Source organism: Xenopus tropicalis, chromosome 2, assembly GCF_000004195.4.
Source record: "Xenopus tropicalis strain Nigerian chromosome 2, UCB_Xtro_10.0, whole genome shotgun sequence".
Lineage (NCBI taxonomy): Eukaryota > Metazoa > Chordata > Amphibia > Anura > Pipidae > Xenopus > Xenopus tropicalis.
Genome location: NC_030678.2, coordinates 69,114,288 through 69,136,361, shown reverse-complemented (window position 1 = coordinate 69,136,361; position 22,074 = coordinate 69,114,288). Strand labels below are relative to the sequence as shown.

At 40.1% G+C, this 22,074-nt stretch overlaps 2 protein-coding genes across 2 annotated transcripts in view; one reads left to right on the top strand and one right to left on the bottom strand.

Moving 5' to 3' along the window:
- The window catches only part of ilrun (lipid regulator with UBA-like and NBR1-like domains), a 46,342-nt gene extending 45,685 nt beyond the window's left edge, over nucleotides 1–657 (bottom strand). Inside the window, exon 1 of the mRNA NM_001126074.1 lies at nucleotides 119–657. Coding sequence (NP_001119546.1) covers nucleotides 119–276 — 158 coding nt within the window. The 5' untranslated portion in view covers nucleotides 277–657. The remainder of the gene's footprint in view (nucleotides 1–118) is intronic.
- Nucleotides 658–972: 315 nt separating this feature from the next.
- Nucleotides 973–21,444, top strand: snrpc (small nuclear ribonucleoprotein polypeptide C). Its single transcript, NM_001016598.3, is given in 6 exon segments — nucleotides 973–1,047; nucleotides 1,209–1,251; nucleotides 1,798–1,906; nucleotides 4,762–4,851; nucleotides 19,620–19,724; nucleotides 20,623–21,444. Coding segments are annotated over 6 exon segments (480 nt in total). The 5' UTR covers nucleotides 973–1,039; the 3' UTR covers nucleotides 20,748–21,444.
- Nucleotides 21,445–22,074: the final 630 nt, after the last annotated feature.

The window sequence follows — 22,074 nt, the reverse complement described above, 5'->3', positions numbered from 1 at the left end:
GTGTATGTGCTATTAATGATGTTAAAATTGCATTATAAAATACATGATTAACATCCTTTATAAATTATATTTACTTTTGTCTGCTTTAAACGTATCTCACTTCTAGACAGGCACTCACCAGTTAGTCATGTCTAGGAAAAAAGCGCAGCCAGCAGGGTTGAGCTGAAAACCAAGAAGGCGCTGAAATTCTGAAATCAAAACATCCTTATCAGTAGTCCCCAAACAACTGAACTTCTGCATGAGCTCTGGGTCAAGATCAACGTCCATCCCCTCCATGGCAACAACCGGGCTACGGTCCGACTTTCCTTAACACTGCAATTTTGGGCTACGTCAAGAAGAGTAAAAGGCAGTATGCAATTTCCCGACCTGTAAACCAAATCTACACGAGCAAGTTATGTTACAAACGCATAGTCTTATAATTCCCAATTAGTCCTGAAAAATTATAAAACGAGCCTTGAGCCGACTATGACCCATGCCATCCCTCTGCGATGACCTTTGACCCTTGAAGACCTTTAACCTCTATACAACCTTCTCGTCGCGTTCTTTGAAAAGGCTTTCTACACGCCCACATTTAACGTGCCTGGGCTTTCACACAAGGCCCCGGTCTACGGCTCTGTTGCAGGCCGCTCGGGGCCACCCCGCTTCCTGAGCGCCGCACTCCGTCATCACGTCGCAAAACTCAAGCTCGCATCGTCTGACGCATCGTCTGCTGTAGCTCCACCTATTAAAAACGCTTTGTCTCCTAAAGCCTTCTGGTCAAATGTAATAGATATTTCCGTGAAAAGGCAAAGGCATTGCCATTGTTAACCTGCCACAAATATTTGCAGTCTCACAATTCGGTAGCAATCAATGACATTATTGCATAGACAGAAAACATATACTCTATGTAAATTTGGTTGCTGGTGTACCCTTTTCAAATATGGCCGTATTACATCAGCCCCACCCCCCTTACATAATATCCTGCTGCTCTTGGAAAAAACGGATACGTTACAGCGTTGCTTCCGCGTGTTGCAGAAGAGACGTACGCGCCATTAGGATCATGCCGAAGTAAAGTAGATTGTTATTCTTCATAAACTGTACATTTATAGTTACGTGGTCTTGCAGTGTGTCTATTCAGGGGTGGGAGGTTTTGATATGGTTTGTTAATTTTTGTTAAATTGGCAGTTAATATTTTTTTGTGATTACCCTTTTGTCCCTGTTTACTGCAGGTTTTATTGCGACTACTGCGATACGTATCTCACCCATGATTCGGTGAGTATTTGTGAAATGGCATTTAATACTGACCTCCATTCAAAGGTTTGCCAGCTATGTTGGGTATTTTTTAAATCATTACATTTTACGGGAATATGCTGTGTGTGTGTGTGTATATATTTAAAAACTGCACAGTGGGTCAGAAAAAAAGGAGGGATAAGAGTATAATCACCAGTGCATGCTATAATGTTGGGCACCCCAATGATTATAATCACTTACCTGTTAACCCCCTAGGCCAGTGCTCCTGTTTATTACTGATTGGACTGGTCTGAATTATTTCTGTAAAAGCTTCCTTGTTGTAGATTATTCTTCTGTCTTCTCTTTGTTCTTGTTCATGCATGCAGACAAAGAAAAACTTAAGTCACTTCTTTTAAGGTGAAGGAAAGGCATTTTATTGGCAAGAAATTAGTCACAGTAGTATTTTTTTGAGGAAAGAGTCTGATATTGAAGAACATGTGTACACAGAATAAGAAAATAAATGTTTTGAAGAAAAATATAAAGCTTGGAAATTTGAACATGCTTATACCATTGACTTTTGTCTTCTAGCCTTCAGTCCGTAAGACTCACTGTAGTGGGAGGAAGCACAAGGAGAATGTAAAAGATTATTATCAGAAGTGGATGGAAGAGCAGGCACAGAGCCTAATTGACAAAACCAGTGAGTGAAACCATTGTTTCCATTTCAAGCTGCTGTTTCTCATATGTTCATAATTTAAATTTTATAGGGATGCTTTCTTTGCCATTTCTATGCTAATGACTAAAATCAGTACCTTTAAATTAAATGGCAGGCTTCTCAGCTGGATTCAGGTGCTTCTCCAATGTCTTGTGTGCCAGGAGCCTTAGAGAATCTGTAGTGCACTTCCTCAAGTTGCAGGGTACTTTATGTCAATCCATACTGGTTCTCTAAACCTTTAGCTAAACGTTTGTGCTGTATGGAAGTCTTGTGGCATAGGTATCTTAGTTGTGTTTGAAACAGAAAAGCTGCTCAGGCTTTAATTAAGCTTTCCAAAGTTAAGATGATGATGATTTCAAATAGTAATTAAAGGAGAAAGGTAAAAACTAAGTAAGCTTTATCAGAAAGGTCTATGTAAATAAAGTCATAAGCACTCACAGAAACGCTGCACTGAGTTCCCTGTCAAAAGATTTGTTGTGTCTGTTTTCCTCTGCCAGAGACACGCAGCTCTCTGCCCTCTCCTGCTCCCTCTCCCTCAAGAATGCTGAGAACTCACTCCCTCCCCTTAGGAATGTGGATCTGAGTAAGCAGGAAGCTGTCTCATAGGGGGGAATTCACAAAAGTGGTGATATTGAGACAAAATAAAAGTGGAGATAGAGGTTTGTGAATTAGGTGGAAAATCCGACAAATCTATCTCCACTTTTGTGAATTTGTCTTTTAAACAGACAGTTTTCAGATTTTGTCATTTTCCCGACATTTTTTTTTTATGAATTTGCCTTTAGCTCTTAGTAAATCTGTTGGTGCCATCAAACCCAGTCCCCCATCTATAGCAGGATTTTGCATTTCATATGCCATTTGTCATTTCACATTGGGGGCATTTCCTGAGGGGTAATTTTAGTTTGCCTAGGAAAACTATACATCATTTTTTTTTTTTAGGATAATTGGGCTTTCTAATAGAGTTGGGCGGTATGACCAAAAATTTATATCACGGTATTTTTCAAAATTATATCGGTGTCACGGTATTTGACGGTATTTTTTTTTTCCATGCATGATTAGGTGTTAAGCACATTTCCTAATAAATTAGAGAATAATTACTGCAGTATTGAAAATCAGAGTCAGGCAAGCGAAGGATCGGCAACAGAAAGTCGTTAGGTAAATCAGGCAGGCTTAGTTTCCCAGGCAAGGCCGCAGACAACATAGCACAGGAGGAAGCGTTTGATAGCTTTAAATACCCCCCATGCATGCGCAGAACCGGCGCCATCAGCCCGTCGCGGACGTGCACGCTTTGACATGTATGTGCGCTTTGACATGTGCGTGCACACGCAAGGAGGCGCGTGAGACCGGCCCGCACGGGCGAGTACCCTGACACCCCGGTATTGCGGTATCTGAAAAATGAATATAGTTTTTAAAAAAAAAAAAAACACCGGTATTCGGTATTAAACGGTATATCGCCCAGCCCTACTTTCTAATGTATTCTATATTTCTGTGTAATTCCACTTCTGTAACAAGATTTTAAGGGTCTAAATACCGTCTTCTCTAGCCCCTACTCATTAGTGGTCAGCAGCAATCCGGCCCACACACCAACATGCCCGGTTAATAGAGGTCCAATGGGACTAGGGCCCACCGGGTTTTTATCCAGTGCCCTGTTGGGCCAGTCCAACCCTATACCCCAATATCCCAGTTTGGGTGCCAGTGTGTATGTGCTGTTTGCTTATCCCCAAGATGGCTGCCGGGGGATAGGTGGGGCCAATGCTGTTAAGCAGCTCTGTAGTTCTGGACATGCTATGGGGGCACAGACAAGTTGGGGCAAATGTCAGTGAAGTCATTAAAGAGGGAGCACTGCAGCTAAAACTAAAAATTTGCTTTTCCTTTTAATAAAAATGTTTACATATTTACTCAAAATGTTATTAGTGCCTCATTGATTAAGCTAAAACTAGCATAATCGTGCAAATGTCAGGTGAAAACTTTTAATATATAAGATATAAATTAAACTTTTTTTAATCAGTGTTTTACTTGTTTATAAAATGTTAATGAGGCTTTTTGCACCTATTGCTCTAGGGTTAGACAGAAACTTGTCCCCTAACAATAGGTTGCTAATCCCCATTAATATGTTACTGATCCCCCAATAGGGCCCCTACCTTAGGTGTGAAATGGAGACTGGGTGAAACAAAACTGAAAAGCTTAGAATTGGTCTGACAGAGTTACACTGAGCTTTACTCCATTTTGAAAATATCGGGAAAAAATGTCGTTAAAACGTTGTATAAATGTCGTTTAAACAACAAATTCAAAAAAGTGTCTGTAAACTATCTTTCTTTCACCAAAAACGGAAAAGTGGTGGTTGAGTCGGAATTTAGGCGAATTTCTGTTTGTGAATCTGGATAAAGTGTTTTCCACCAGTTTTTCCAAAAAAGGGCTACCTCCACTTTTGTGAATTCCCCCCATAGTCTAACTGAGCATGTACATTTGGTCTGGGTTTCAGTGCAGGAGTGAGGCATTATGGGAACTTCCTTTACACAGCTCAGCGTTTTTTCTTCCTTTTTGGCTTCTGATCATCTGAACAGGTGAAATATGGGGAGACTTAAGGGCACTATTAAGACAACTGAAGGCATGCCTGCAGCTTTATTAGCCTTTCCTTCTCCATTGATCCAACTCTTTTGTGAAACACTGACTTGGAGTATAATACATTCAATACATTTAGGGGAAAATATTTAATAGTTGTCTATTGAAGATATTATGTGGAGAATACTGTACTGTTGGTTTTACCTGGGTTTTCTAACTGCCTGCAGATGGCCTGCTGTTACTGGCTTATAGCACAGAAGTAATATATATTTCTCTCACAGCTGCTGCATTTCAACAAGGAAAGATACCCCCAACACCTTTTGCGGCTCCGCCAGCTGGAAGTGCCATGATCCCACCACCTCCAAGCATGGGTAAATATACTTTATGAATATGAAAGGTCAATTCAAAAGGATGTGATTTATATGAAATCTGTTACAATGGCAGACAATGCTAAGGAGGGTCGTAGTTCCTACTGCAAAAACTGTGGTGTCCAATTAACTTGTACATTCTGCAGATAATTCTGTGGAGTTGATATCTTGTGTACAATCTGCAGATTGAGGGCTGAGGGGTTGTCGCAAATTATAAAGCAGAAAATAAGGTTGGCATGTAAAATAAGCTGATGCTACAGGGCTGATTATAAATTTCTGATGCTAACTGCACTGGTTTCTGAGCTTCTATGTAGTAATTATACTTATTAATTAGTAATCAGCCTTAGGGCTCTGGCACACTGGGACAAATCTCCCTGTTCGCGGGCGACTAATCTCGCTACTAATATACCCCCAGTAGCTCCCTATCTTTTTTGCGGATTTATTGCAAAAGCTATGCGTTGCTTTCAGTTACTGAGCTTAGGGAGCAATTCACAATATATTGTATATACAGAATAAAAATGTCACAATATAAGGGCTCTGGCACACTGGGAGATTAGTCGCCCGCGACAAATCTCCCTGTTAGCGGGCGACTAATCTCCCCGAAATGCCATCCCTCCCGCGAAAATGTAAATTGCCGGTGGGATGGCATACGCGGCGCTGCGATTTCCCTGAAATTGCGGAAGTTGCCTTGAGAGGAAACTTGAGAGCCCTTATATTGTGACATTTTTATTCTGTATATACAGTATATTGTGAATTGCTCCCTAAGCTCAGTAACTGAAAGCAACGCACAGCATTTGCAATAAATTGGCAGAAAAGATAGGGAGCTACTGGGGGTGTATTAGGAGACACAGATCTTCAATGTTAAAGGAGCAAGAAAGCGAAGCATTATTTTGTTAATAGACTAGTCACAATAGTGCAAGCTAGAATAAGAGTAAACCACATCATTCAGGGAGAAAACTGCTCTTGGCTCAAATTTCAAAGGGGAGGGGGAGAGAGGATTTTTCTGTGAAGGATCTGACACAGAAGATCATGTATACAGAATAGAAGGAAAGAAATGTAAAGTTCCTCTTCACTGAGGACTCAAAGCAGTATATTTACATAGAACTTTCTAATAAAAATTACTTGGTTTTTATCTTCCCTTCTCTTTTTAAAGGGCTGTAGTTGCCTTGGTCTGATATAGAAGCCCAAAACATAATGTACAACATTTCTACCCTATATCTTTAGTTAGGCTCTTTTTTTGTTGCAGTCTTCATTCAGTAGCAGTTGTAGGAGATTCGAACCATGGAGTCCAGATGTTGTCAAACTTGTTCAGATAGCCTCTGGCTGAGGAGGTTAGTTTTTACAGTTGCAATTGGGAGTTGACCAGAGTGATCCATTTACCAAGTGATGGAGGAGAGGAGCCCATCCAGTGCATGGCTACAGTCTTTTTGGCATAGAAAAAAAAAAAATAGCCTCATGAGACATCTAGCATGTGTTCTGGGCATTATGGAGTCCAGTAAGCCTAGCAAACATGTTGCCGGGTTGTAAACTAGTGGAAGCGACAGTTCTGTAGCCGTAAATTTTTTAACCTTCCAAAAATGTTTCCAAAATTTCTGCACTTTGGGGCAGTCCCATAATATGTGCAGAAAGTTAGAGGGGACCTTCCATCTCAGACAGCAGGGGAGGGTAGTCTCCCAATGGTATTTAGCTTTTGTGGTGTCAGATAAGTTTGGATAATTTTGAATTGTATGAGCTTGTCTCTGACACTCGGTAAAGGTTGGTACAGATTGTCATGATGAGGTAACAAAGAAGCTGGACAGTGGGGATGCAGTAGATATGATCGATTTGATACCGTTCCCCACAAACGACTGCTTTCTAAACTAAGGTCTATTGGTCTTAGTGAAGTAGTTTGCATATGGATAGAAAACTGGCTACAGGATTGGTTACAGAGGGTGGTTTTTAATGGTACATTCTCTGCTTGGAGTATGGTTCTCAGTGGGGTCCCTCTGGGTTCTGTACTGGGTCCACTTTTGTTTTAACTTGTTCATAATTGACTTTGGGGAGGGTATTATAAAGCAATGTATCAGTGTTTGCAGATGACACAAAACTCTGCAGTCAATTCTATCCAGGCATGTGGCATTCTTGCAGCAGGATCTTGACCAACTGGCAATCTGGGCGGCTAAGTGGCAGATGAGATTTAATGTGGATAAATGTAAGGTCATGCACCTGGGATGTAATAATATGCAAGCCCCATCTAGAATATGCTGACCAGTTTTGGTCTCCAGTGCTCAAACGGGACATTGAGTTAGAGAGGGTCCAGAGAAGGGCAACTAAGCTGGTAAAGGGTATGGAAAGTCTGTTATGAAGAAAGACTGGCCAAGTTGGGTTTGTTTACACTGGATAAGAGGTGACATGATAACTATGTATAAATATATAAGGGGATCATATAATAACGTTTCTAATATTTTATTTACCAGTAGGTCCTTCCAACAGACATGAGTGCACCCACTCTGTTTATAAGAAGGGAGGTTCCATTTAAATATTCGTGCTGGCTGATGCATTATATAGCTTTAAGAAGGGGCTGGATGGATTCTTAGCAAGTGAGGGAATACAGGGTTATGGGAGATAGCTCTTAGTACAATTTGATCCAGGGACTGGTCCGATTGCCATCTTGGAGTCAGGAAGGAATTTTTTCCCCTCTGCGGCAAATTAGAGAGGCTTCAGATGGGTTTTTTGCCTTCCTCTGGATCAACTAGTAGTTAGGCAGGTATATATAGGCATTATGGTTGAACGTGATGGACATATGTCTTTTTTCAACCCAACTTATTATGTTACTATGGTGTATTGGTGGAATGTGTCCTGCTGTGTCCTATGCTCCTTTAGTGGCATCTAGAGATATAATGCTTCTGGTATTGGTGCTGGGTTTTTAGTGTCAAATGTTTTCCACTTGGCAATGTGGGAGTTCTGAGAGCCCATGGGGCATATCTAGTATAAATAAATCTAAAGCAACTGGGCTTGTTAAGTAACTTAAGTCCAGTTGCTTTAGATGTATTTATACTAGATATACTATGACCTGAATGAATGAAAATCTTCATAGTCCTATAACTGGGACATGTTTACCCTAACTGGTCTTGAGGGGCATTGAGTGTAGGTCTGAAAAAGGGTAGGGGGTTTGTTTCAAATTCATATTGTGTTTGACCAATATCTTGTAGGGCTCTTTTGGGTATGTGGCTAGGGGTATTACTGGAAAATGTCCCACCTAAGGGAAAGATAACGGATTTTTTCCAATTAATTTGTAGACCTGAGAATGTTTCAGAGTGCTTAATTTTGTAGGACCGCTGTAAAGGAATCATGGGGGTCAGCGAGATATACAGGTATGAAATATACAGGTTATCCAGAAAGTTCCGAATTACAGAAAGGCCATCTCCCATAGACTCCTTTATAAACAAATAATTCTAATTTTTAAAAATGATTTCCTTTTTCTCTGTATTAATAAAACAGTACCTTTTACTTGATCCCAACTAAGATATAATTAATCCTTATTGGAGACAAAACAAGTCTGTTGGGTATATTTAAATGTTTTTTATTAGACTTATTTAGACTTAAGTTATGGAGATCCAAACTACGGAAAGATCCCTTATCCGGAAAACCCCTGTTCCTGAGTATTCTGGATAACAGGTCCCATACCTGTAATAGTGTATCATCTGCATATAAGGAAATCTTTTCCTCAACTGTTTTGTATATAAGGCCTTTAACTTGCTGAGAGTGCATGGTAGCCATTGCCATGGGCTTGATGGCAAGTGCAAAGAGAAGTTGTTAAAGGGAACATCCTTGGCGGGTGCCTCCTGTGAGTAAGAGATGGGATCCCATTTACTATGACTGGCCTTTGGTTCGCTATACATTAGTTTAATCCATTTAGTGAAGGCTTGGCCAAAGACCATTGTGGGCTTTCATGGAAAAGAATACTTTAGCAGTATCTAGAGACACTGCCAGTCTAGAGCCTAGGTTCTCGTGTAGTTTGCAAAATAAGGAAAAGCCTCCTAAAGTTGAAGCTAGTAGATTTAGATGGCATAAATCCTGTCTGATCGGGTTCAACTAGAGTAGATTACTTTGATAAGTCATTTTCCAGGCTTTAGCTAGAATTTTTATTTCCATGTTCCATTTAAAGAAATTGGTCTATATGAGAAACAAAGGGGCAAATTTACTTATCCATGAACACTCCGACCGTGACTCGATCGGTCTAATCGTATTTTCTGCTACTTTTTTGTACCTTGCGCAACTTTTTCGGCGCTTTTGCGACATTTTTTGTATTTTTTGCCGCTGTTTACAATCGTTCGGTACGAAAATTTAGTGACTTTTGGATCGCCAATACAATATTATCGTGACTAATACGTTTTTTTCCTGAAGCATTTTCGTGATATTTGCTATCTTCAGAAATTTTCATTTCTAATCTTTTTCGCATTTGGGATTCCAACTCATGTTTTGGTAAATCTGCCCCAAAGTGTACTGTCTTTCCCAAGTTTAGGAATAACCACTATAGTTGTATCGAAAAATGAGGGAAGAGAGAAATTTTCAAAGGAGTATATTAATGTTTTGTGTAGCTTGGACTATTTCTTTAATGTGGGTACAATTCAATTCTGTAATAGCCATCTGGTCCTAGAGATTTGCTTGAAGGGAGAGATAATATGGTTCTGCTATTTCATACTGAGTGATAGGAGAGTCCATATATTTTGTTTGGTGCTGTTTCAGCATAAACCTCCTTTAAAGGACAATGAAAGGTTAATATAAATTAAAAGTGAGTCTAAAGGCATTCTTTTTAAGTACTTACTGCATATCTAAATTCCCAGATCCCTGCTTGCTTCTCTGAGATATGGTGCTGGCAGCCTACAGCAGTGTGAAGACTACAGTGACATCACTGAAATCTCTCTGTCCTTCCTGTAGGCTGCCAGTGGCAGCCTTCCTATTCTCTGAGCATGTGTGTAACTTGATCCTGTTCTGAGCTACACATGCCCACCAGCCAATCAGAAGCGGATCTGCCAGAGGGGAGGGGGGAGGTAATGAAACACATTTGCAGTATGAAGCAAGGAGGGAAAGGAAGGGAGAATACCTTTTTAGAGATGGCTGCCTGTTCTAGAAAATGTGAAGTAAGTGTGACTGAGTAAATATTTGATTAGGTGAGCCAAAAGTGTGGCGTTTTTACTAAACAATAGGAGGACTATTGGGCAATATGCTTTTTAAATTTTGACTTGCATTCTCCTTTAAGGTTAGTGAGAGATTGAATGAATGAAACAAATAAGTCTAATTGTTAAAAAAAAGACCAATATTTTAAAAGAGAAACCAGAGTTTCCTCCTGCATATGCACTAACCGAACAAGAAATATAACCTGCAATTCATTTATATAGAACATGCATGATAATTAGATGAAAATAAAACACAGCCACCTAGTATCTCATGTACTTCCCATGGAAGAGAATTAAAAATGTCCATTTACACTAGAGCAGATAAGCTATAGATCTGGCGATTTCAGGGTTTAAGCCATTCATGCACAACTTAATCTCCATAACCATTCCCCTCCCTCCCTACATGCTACCCAGTCTCTTCTTGGTTCCTTCTCCCCAGTGACTGAAGAGGTCTCAAAACTTTTGGCTTCCTCTCACCTTACCACTTCCCCGGTTGATCCCATTCCTACCAAACTTTTACACAATGCCAATCCCTGTCTTATCAAATCCTTAACTCATCTATTCAATCTCTCGCTCTCTACTGGAATCTTTCCCTCCCAACTGAAACATGCACTTGTAACCCCTATTCTTAAAAACCCTCCCTTGATCCCTCCAATCCTACTAACCTCCGACCTATCTCTCTGCTCCCATTCATCTCCAAACTGCTCGAGCGCCTAGTTTACAACCGACTGACGCTATTCCTCTATGGCAATAACCTCCTGGATCCCCCTACAATCTGGTTTTAGACAACACTCCACCGAAACTGCTCTAACCCCACTAACAAATGACCTCCTATCGGCTAAAGCCAAGAAACACTACTCGCTACTAATACTTCTTGATCTCTCTGCTGCTTTTGACACTGTGGATCACCCTCTTCTCCTCCAGTCACTCCGCTCTCTTGGCCTTCGTGACACTGCCTTATCTTATCTCTCCGATCGATCCTTCAGTGTCTCTCACAATGGGGAATCATCTTCTCCCTTACCTCTTTCTGTCGGGGTTCCTCAAGGCTGTCCTGGACCCCTTACTAGTTTCTCTCTATACCTCCTCACTTGGCAAATTAATCAATTCTTTTGGCTTTCAGTACCACCTCTATGCTGATGATACTCAGATCTATCTTTCCTCTCCTAATCTCAACCCAGAGCTTCTAACTCGTGTCTCTTCCTGGCTGTCCGCTATCTCCACTTGGATGTCTCAACGTTACCTTAAATTAAACCTCTCTAAGACTGAATTGGTTCTCTTTCCCCCATCCAACACCCAGATTGTTCCCGAGGTATCTATAATGGTTAACAATTCTACCATCACCCCATCTTCCCAGGCCCGGTGCCTTGGGTTTATCCTTGATTCTGCCCTGTCCTTCACTCCTCATATCCAATCACTTATCAAATCATGTCACTTTCACCTAAGAAATATTTCCAAAATACGATCATTTATCACCCAAGATGCTGCCAAAATTCTTATTCACTCTTATAATATCTCGCCTGGACTACTGTAACTCCCTTTTAATTGGCCTTCCCCTCCAAAGACTGTCCCCTCTCCAATCCATAATGAATACTGCTGCCAGGCTCTACCTCTCCCAACCACTCCTCTGCTGTGCCACTCTGCCAATCCCTGCACTGGCTTCCCCTACCATCCAGGATAAAATTCAAACTAATGACTCTCGCATTCAAAGCAGTTCATAACTCTGCCCCACCCTACATCTCTGAACTTATCTCTAGGTACCATCCAACCCGCTTGTTGCGCTCCTCTACTGACCTTCTCCTCAACTCCTCTCTCATTCCCTCCTCACACACTCGCATTCAAGATTTTGCAAGGGCTGCCCCCCTTCTCTGGAATTCGCTCCCACAAACTGTCAGACTGTCTCCCAATCTCTCTGCCTTCAAGAGATCTCTAAAAATGCATTTATTTAGAGAAACTTACCCTAATCTTGTTTAAAATAACCTCAGTGTGCCGCTAAAAGCAATAACCTGTGCCCCACCTCTCACAACTGTCATGCCCATTCCCACACCTTGTGGCTCAATCCTCTCTCCTTGTAGATTGTAAGCTCTTTTGGGCAGGGCTCTCTTTACCTCTTGTATCAGTTATTGATTGCTTAATATGTTACTCTGTATGTCCAATGTATGAAACCCACTTATTGTACAGCGCTGCGGAATATGTTGGCGCTTTATAAAAAACTGTTAATAATAATAATTCTAAAGACTTACAGGTATCTGATGCCTTATCTGGAAACCTGTTATCCAAAAAGCTTGATATTATGGGAAGGCCATCTATGGTTTATTTTAAGCAAATAATTGTAATTTTATCTTTTTCTCTGTATTAACTGTACCCTTCCTATATTGATCAGCACTCCTCTATCCAGGTGAAAACTTGCCTAGGTGCAGTCCATGCTTTTGTATATGAAAACCACTGTAGAAATCTGCACTCACAGGATTTATGTATCTGAAACGTGATTTATTTGAGAGTAAACAAAGTTTTGTCAAAAGTAAAGGTTTTGCTTATTGCGCACTAGTGCTTAATTAAAATTACTTTGAGAATTTGCTAATTGCACAGTAGCACAGTTTTTTTTTTTATCACCTTTTGGATTCATAATAAATGTTTATTTAGAAGCCCCAATATTTGTCACTACCTGTGATCTTTCCCATGGGAAAACCATCACACAGTGTGTACAGAACCTTCCCCATTTAAAAGAAAGAATGGTGCCTAAACCTCCATTTGACAAGGTTGCACAGATCTACAGAGGGAAATACAGACTATAAATAACCAAAACACTTCCAAAGGTAAGAGGTATTAATAGTGTAGCTTTAGACTGTGCAGTAACCACTTGTCCAAATGCGCTTGTTTCTGAAACTGCCAACTTTATCGTAACTCAAGCTGACCAGGATTTGAGTAATGTGTAAGCGCATACAGATGCAAGCATGACATTGTAATCTAGTGAAGTGTCACGTGAGCAGAAAGTCCAGGGCAAGTTCTGTGTATCCTGAAGGCTTTGTTGTACATTCTGAGCAACGTACCACTGTCTGGCTAGATGCAATGCACAATGATTGTAGCAAAGCTCAGACTCTGCTGACATATTTGTTATAGTTAAAATAGAGCCTTTGGTAGCAGCAGACGCCCATAACATAGTCTTTCACTAGACTTATTTAGACATGGGTCTTTGCAAAGGACGGAATATGCAGCATTGAACCCAGGTGCTTTAAAGAAACGAAGAAAGAGAGAAAATACGTTACTGAGTTAATTTACATACAGAAAATACTGTAATTTATACTGTAAAATACCAAGTTAGGTTGAAAAAAGACACACATTCATCAAGTTCATTTTATGTCTATATAAAGCCTGCCTAACTGCTAGTTGATCCAGAGGAAGGCAAGAAACCCCCTTCTGAAGCCTTTCTAATTTGCCTCATAGGGGGAAAAAATCCTTCCTGACTCTGTCACTGGACACTAAGCAGCCTATATTGTCCAAAAAAAGTGTTTAAACAGTGATGGTTAGGGGCTAGTAGTGATGTGCAGGCCGGCTCTGGACCCGTGCCGCAAACGTGTGGATTGCTGGGTGGTGTGGGCTAAGCTCTTCCTGTCCCCTGCGACAAATCTTTCTTGTTGTGGGTGACTAATCTCCCCGAAATACTAGAATGTAAATCGCTGATGGGATGCCATACGTGGCGCCGCAATTTGCAGAAGTCGCCTCGAGATGAAACTTCGGCAAATCACGGCACTGCGTATGCCATCCCACCGGCGATTTACATTCTAGCCGATGGGGATGGCATACGCGGTGCCATGATTTGCCGAAGTCGCCAAAGTTTCCTCTCAAGGCGACTTCGGCAAATTGTGACGCCCCGTATGCCATCCCACCGGCTAGAATGTAAATCACTAGTGAAATGCAATTTCGGGGAGATTAGCTGCCCATGACAAGGAAGATTTGTCACGCGGCGACTAATCTCCCGTGTGTCATAGCCCTTGAACTATACTATATCGAGGTAACAATTGGCGTTGTAGGCACAGGAATATTATTCTTGACCTCCAGTTAAAATGTTTAAACCAGTAATTGTAGACTGGTGTTAGCTATTTTGATTCTCAAGCTAAACGTCTTTACCAGTAAAAGTAGACTGGTGTTAGTTACCCTGGTTTACAGCTAAACGGTTTTACCAGTAAATGTAGACTGGTGTTAGCTATTTCGAGTCTCAATTAAATGTTGTTACTAGTAATTGGAGACTGGTGTTAATTATCCCGGTCTCCAGTTAAATGTCTTTAACCAGTAAATGTAGACTGGTATTAGTTTTTAAGGTATCCATCAGTCGTAATCGTGGATGAACTGGTTGTTCAAAATCCCGTGTGCCGAGGTATTACAAAGAGGTATATCTGGTCGCCGAGGTAACACATGAAAGTGTAGGCACCAGAAGTGTGCTCGGGAATAGAAGCGGGGGTTCGTTTGGAAAATGATCAATTAATCCAGAGCACTCATTGTAGTTTACATTGTAAGAGTAGCAATTGTTTGTATTTAACCATATAAGCGTCGATAACATCAACAGCAAATATATAATTGTTAATATGGTAAATATTAAAGTAGGAATAGTCGTATTATCACTTAATTATTTGTAAAAATTCTAAGTTCTGAGGCAACATAAAGAGCTGTTAAAACCGGGTCTCAGGCCCGAGAGGTGAATATATTAAGGGACCTTATTCCATTGGAGCCATGTGGCTGATATGCTGAATTCAGGCTGCCGGGAAAACATATATATGTACAGGCATTAGGACCCTGTTTGAGCATAGAAACCGCTGTGGAATCTAGAATGATCGGAAGTACCCAATAGGGTAACACCGCAAAAACATCAAAACTATAATAGCAATGTTAATACAAGCCGTGAGTTAAACTAAATGTCTTTTGAGGAAACAATAGAGGACATAGAAAGTAAATTAGCAAACCTCAGGTACTACATGCGCCGTCCAAGTAAACAATGAGGGGAATTAATGTTGATAAGAGGCAAGTTTGATTGTCATATATGTGCCGCATGAGAAAGTTATAAATGGCTTACAATTCTCTATGTAATATCCATCAGTGAACAAGCTAAATGGATAGGCGCTAAATTGTGTACCTGGCGGATCCTAGATACTGAGGTAGCAAAAGTGTATACAGCTCCTACTTATGTTCTACGGAATAATTTGACAAAGCCAATGGGAAGGTAAATGCTACTCGGGTGGATACAGTTTGGATGTATGCTGTGTTGAGTGAAGTGCGAATGTGATTGCCATCTCCTCTGGAGATTGAAGTAGTTAAGACAAATCCCGCTCTGACACGCGTTCCACAACATGGCATGATAAAGTAAGCGCAAGTATATTACTCTTACCGGTCGGATGTTAAGGAAGTCAATATAACAAATTGCTCCTATATGTGCTATACTAATCTGCTATTATTACTCTTGCCGGCTAGATGCTAAGTGCTATACTAATCTGCCCAGCCACTCTGAGTAAGCAAGTGGGGATATCATTGGTGTATATACGGGATTTAATGGGAAAATAATCACACTTGCAGCTTCCGTCCACTTGTCAAGGAGGGCGCAATAGCCAATAACAGCGCGAACTGTTAAAAATATAAAAATATACAAGCTATTCTATTCAATACATAGATGTTGGGGGTTGTCCCTCCTAGTGTGAGAAGTGAATTTCTCAGGCGCCTTGAGATGGGGAATTCTCTGCTGACTTGATGTTCGAACGCAGTTTAGAGGTGTCGCATTATTGGGCGGAGTACTGGACTCTTGGCCAGGCGATTCACTACTCCTATGTAATGAATACCATAATGATACTTACCAGTGTATATAGCGAACACTCCAACTGATCCTCAGTATGAAGTAAATGTGGATTTAATAAAGACACAACACATGACTGTGGAATAAATTTATTACACGGACGGTGAGATTATTTCCTACTCGTTATAAGGAACTTCCCCCTGTCAATACTTACCGAAATTATTCAACCACGAATTTTTCTGTAAACCTCACAAAGTGCTCTGTACAGATCAAAAACTTACCTGGGTAATAGAACCTAAATTATAAAGGTTGAGATTAGTTTACTTACCTGGGCAAAAAAGCCACGACTCTTCTTTAGAAGTCATACAGAATATCTTTGTGCAGACCAAATCATAGAATTGCTACAATTGTAAATAATTACGACACTAAAGATACCTTATTAAGTAACAATTCCTAGGAGTGAAAGAGCTAGAATTGTAACAGTTTCAAGGTGTGATTAAGTACATTTTAAATTTCCTTTCTTTTTCTTCCTATCTATTTTAAGTATTTTTAATATCAAGAAGTAAAAGTTATATTTTAACCTAATAGGTGTGCCAGTCTTGCCCCCTTTTTGTGTCTATAACACGATATAGTATATGTCAAAACTTTAAATACTGAGCACCCGAATTAGATTATTGTAGTGCGAGGTTCTCCACAATATATAGCCCTTGAACTGTGGTGATTTTTTAAGTAGCTGTAGCCACTGTGAGAGATGCAATGGAAAAGATGTTTGGGGTGTTTTCCACCAGTGTTAATGGTGGGATACAAATGGCACCAGGTAAAATACCTGGTTTTGCAGCAGGTGATGCTGGGTTTATGTTACTGGCTTAGAAAAAGACCAATGAATAGGTCCCTGGAGTAAATGGAGGGTTAATTGGGTAGGTCCTCCATTCCAAACTCCCTTTAAAGGAACAGTAACACCAAAAAATGAAAGTGTATTAAAGTAACTAAAATATAATGTGCTGCTGCCCTGCACTGTTAAAAGTTGTGTGTTTACTTTAAAAAGTCTACTATAATTGATATAAATAAGCTGCTATGTAGCCATGGAGGCAGCCATTTAAAGGAGAAAAGGCACAGGCACATAGCAGATAACAGATAAAGCACTATTGTATTGCACAGAGGTTATCTGTTACCTGCAATGTAACCTGTGCCTTTTCTCCTTTTTTCCAGCTTGAATGGCTATAGTAGGTTTTCTGTAGCAAACACACCAGTTTTACCAGTGCAGGGCAACAGTACATTATATTTGTATTACTTTAAAGCTCTTTCATTTTTTAGTGTTACTGTACCTTTAAGGTTTTGATTTGGCCAGCTGTAGGGAGCTGCCTGATTAGGCTGCAGGTGAGCAGCAAATAAAAGGGCCGTGGGATTACACAGAGTTGGGACCTTGACTGAGTGAAGGTCACTCTCAGAGCAGGGCACAGGGCAGGAGGGCTGCCTGTGTTGGGAACTCCCAGAGGAGCTGGGGGTGCCACCTGCCACTGCAAGGAGGAGAGGGAGTTATGACCAGACGGATGAGAGCTGAGAGGAGTCAGCAAGGCTTAAGGAGAAGCCTGAGTGTGAGTTACCCTGGATGGTGAGAGCCCTGAAGAAGGGACAAACAATAATACTGAACTGTACGTTGATGAACTGTCTTATGTTTCTGTTGTGAAGAATTGGCCCTAAAATAATCCTGTGTTTTGCCTGAAGACGTGGTGTCCCTGTCTCTATGCTCCAGATCCTCTGCATGCCTGCCTACCATTGCTAATACCCCCAAAATTGCGTGTACAAGCAGTCAGCATGTCACACATTCACAAATCTAACCATTCACATTAATAGAACAATCTTTGCCATATACATTGTTAACAAAAATGTGCAGTTGAAGAGATATTCACCTCAGAATCTTCCTCTGGGATGGAATCCCCTGGTCTTTTGGGCTGAAGGAATCTCAATTTTCTTTAATGTGTAGCAGCTCCCTATGCATTTCAGATCATGTAGATCAGTAGATTTTTTCAGTTGCCTTTTTGCTGTGTCATATATGGAGCTTACATCCTGGATGATGATAGTAAATAAAAGTCATACCCTGAGTCATGCTTCTGCACATAACACATCCTTCACACCTGCAACAGCCATTTTTTTTTACTGTCAGGATTCAAGCAATTTGTTGCCTGTACAATTCCCACCCCCCCCCCACCACCAAAAAAAAATTCCTAGCCTTTATGCCGTTTAGAGGTTTGTCTGTATCTGAAGGGGATAGATGTATTTTTAGCCATCAGGTGTATATACCCTGTATTGAGAAATCAAAATCAGTAGAGTAAGTGTTACAAAACAACTGAGCTGTATTTTTATGTATTTTTTATGTATATGATGTATTTTATCTTTGTAAAGGTTTTTTTTTTTTAACTCCATTAAGACTATCTTCCCTTTTCTGTATCGATTTGTGCTTTTGTAACATCAGATGTGTTGCTAGAAGGGATATTGCCATAAAAATATATTTGCTTAGATGACAAATGTTTCTGCTATATCTGTTATTGCATATTTTTGGTACACTTGGCCGAAAAAATTTCCAGTGGCATGAAAGCAATTTAGGACTAGTTATGAGTGAATCTGTCCCGTTTTGCTTCTCCATAAAATTCGCAAAATGACAAAATAAAAGACTAATTTCGTTTTACGAATTTTGCAAATTTTCTTGTCACCCACGTATTTGTTGATGCGCCCAATGCAACGTGATCATGACTCTTTTGACGTGCAACAAATTTTTCTGTGGCAAATTTTCACCAAAGTTTCCCAAATCAATTCGCCAATGGCAAAATGCGGAAATTCACTGCAAATCCATGCCTGCCAAAAAAATTTGCTCATTGCTATTCAGGACAACAGTAGCTAGAAAAGGCTAATGTAGTAGCCTGATCCACAAGTCCACTCATGACTAAGAACTGGCACCCATTTATTTCAGTAGCAGTGTACTGTTACCCATTTGCTGGAGTAGTGCTTCGGGTTCAGTCAGGTATTTTTTTTTTTTTTGACTGTTGGCCAAATACATTGGTGTGTGCTTCCATTGCTTAGGCAATGTTAAATTAGAGCTAAATAACTCTTCAATACAAAGCTGCAAAAAGAGACCGATTGCAGAGAAGGGTATGAGTGAAGGTATCTGGTATTTGGCAGCTGTTGATGGGGCATGATTGGTTTTGAGGACTGCATTGGCTCCTCTGCTTTTTAAGCAACCTTGTCAAACAAGTGGATCTTATAATGTTTGGCAATGTAGCTAGCTATCCCCCCCCCTCCCAGAAAAAACTGTCCCACCTCACTAATGGTTTTGCGGCTGAATTGATAGAAATCCAAACAGTGGGAAAACATCCCAGCAAATTATAGATTTACAAATGCAAAGTACAAGCCAGTATCATTCAAATGAGATGGAACATTTGAGGAATGGGATACTTTTGGCCATGTAGTGTAAGCCTTTATGAAACTAGAAATTATAACTAGTTACATAAAGTATCTTTAAGCTATCTTTCTATATAAGGTCTCAAAATGTTTTCATATTTCATTGGTGATTTAGTCACCATGTAAACCACCAAAAGTGTTTGAAAGAAAGTATCTACCCTATTAGTAAACAGTTCTGTATTCACTGATTTCACCATGCAATGAGTTGCACAGAGCTGCTTATACAGTAGTGTTTTTTTTATTTGGCTTAAAATAAACATTTGTTAAAAAGAGCTCATGTCAAGGGGGGTTATATTTTCCATTTAGGTTAAAGTTGCATCAACACTAGCTCAACTTCCGGAAAAAAAATGGTGGCTTAAGTATTCACTTTCTTTTTGTAGGTGGGCCTCCTCGACCTGGAATGATGCCTGCTCCCCCCATGGCTGGCCCTCCTATGATGCCGATGATGGGACCACCTCCTCCAGGAATGATGCCAGTGGGCCATGGTATGTAGATAACGCTTGGCTTAATTTTCCTCACACTTTGTGGACAATCTAAACTGAAATATAGAGACTTGAAATATTTTTACAAAATAAGAATTTGAAAATAACTTGTATTGTGTAAGGTGAGTTTTATTCTCAATTTGCAGCTGTATTCCATTGTGTTCGAACTGCCAGTTCATCCTCAAGGAGAGTCAGAGCTCTCTGCACTATACTGAGCTGTAGTTTAAGAAAAATAGCCACATAGCCCCTTGCTAAAAATACATTCAACCCTCCAGTGGATTTCACTTGTTTCTAAGCAGTCTTCCTGTCACAGCAATGTGTACTTCAGTTTCCCATAACCAGGACACACATCTGCCTTTTATTTATAACGCATTCTCTTATCAGAAATACTGATGTCCCTGCCTAGACAAAGCTCCATAGCAAACGCAAAATTCTGTCAGATGACTAGTGAGAGTCCATGTGTCTCCATAAACTTAAATTAATTTAAAAAAATTCAAAAACTGCTTTTGCACATGCATAAAAAGATGCTTCTTGTTTTTCAGTAATCTCAGAGTGAGAAAGCAACACCACTACAACTAAGCATAAAGAAGCAAATGTCTAGAACACCCCCTTTTCAGCATGAGCTCCATGAATGGGGCTTGTGCTGAACATACCTTTTGCATATTTTAATTAACAATTTTTAATTAGGAAATATGTAGTTTACTTGTGTGTGTATATATGGACCATTTTTGTTCGAGGGTTTAAAAAGTTTGGAGAGGACTGCACCCAGGCATTTAAAGACTGTTTATCGTGAGTGCCGACCGTTCTATCCTTGTGTGTATATATGTATGCATACATTCATACGTGTATGTATAATATAATGTGGTCCATAAACTCTACTCTGCTTGTTACCCCTGTTCAGGTCCTGGTATGAGACCACCCATGGGAGCTCACATGCCTATGATGCCTGGCCCACCCATGATGCGTCCACCGACACGCCCTATGATGCTACAGTCCCGGCCTGGCATGGCACGCCCTGACCGATAGAATTTTTACAGTTATTTGTAGCTGTGCTAAACTTTGTAGTATGGATGCTTATTGCAGTTCATGCAAATCAAGAAAATCACAGCACTCGTACAAGTGTGCCTGCTCTGTATTGCCAAAAATTGGTGCAAAACCCATCGATGTTAATTCTCTAATATAATTTGCTCTGAATTTAAAGGGTATCAAACATGCTTATATATTCCAGTATTCCAACTTACTGCAGGTACGGAAAAGTGCAAAGTGCATTTGTTTAAACTTGATTTCGGAAATGTGATGTCAAGTCTTGACAGTGTCCTATGTGTTTGCCATGAGCACACAAGATGCAGAAATTTTTTTTTGTTGTGATTTTGTACCTAGAGAAATGTAAACTGTTTTATCACCAAAAAACATACGACTTCTTTTTGTATATAAGAATTTCTGTCACCAAACTATGTAAAAGTATTATTGTAGAAGTATTGTTTTTTTATAGTATTTTTTTTGCAGGGACAAAAGTACATTACTACAGTTTTCACATTTTGCCCATTGTCATGTTCCAGAATTTTGCTGGAATAGGCGTATAAAAATGTTTTATAACCCACAACTCTAGCTTTGACTGGAATATGGCATTGCATATTTACATCTGTTTAAAATGTTTTTAATTCTACTTTTGACAATTGTAGTAAAATAGTTATCAATTAAAGATTTTTAGTTGCTGTTGTAACTGAAGTTAGCTTTTGTAAATTGCTTTGTTAAATTTCTCTGATTCTCTAGTCAAATTCAAAATACTATCTTGTTGCCACATTCAGTGATTTTAGCAGCAAGACAGCTGATTTTATAAGGATAGATTTTATGTGTGTATTTAGCTTTCACACATAGTAACAAAAGTGTGTGTATATCTTGTATACATTAAGCACAACTGATTTGAAAGCCCCATACACCTGCCCACACAAATATCAAATATGTATTTGGGGGAATAAGAGTGAGCATGCCTTTAAATTGTCTGCAGTCCCAGCTACAATTCAGCCCATTGGCTGATGCTGTCAGTTGAATTCACAGCAGATTGCCTTGAATATACCACAGTTAATACATTTTTCTCCCTTTGGAAGAATTTTGATGGAGCATCAAGATCAGGGGTCCCCAACCCCTGATCTTTTGCTCCCCAACTGGGAGCAAAATCCAGCATTGCTTTAACAGCAACATAATGCTCACAAGACACTGGTTGGAAATCACTGATCTAGGTGAAAACGAGGAACTTGTAAGGCTAATGCCACACGATGCATATGGCGTATATTTTCAGCACGCCAAAAACCGCTTGCCAAGAATACGCACCATACTCTCCTACCTGTGCCTG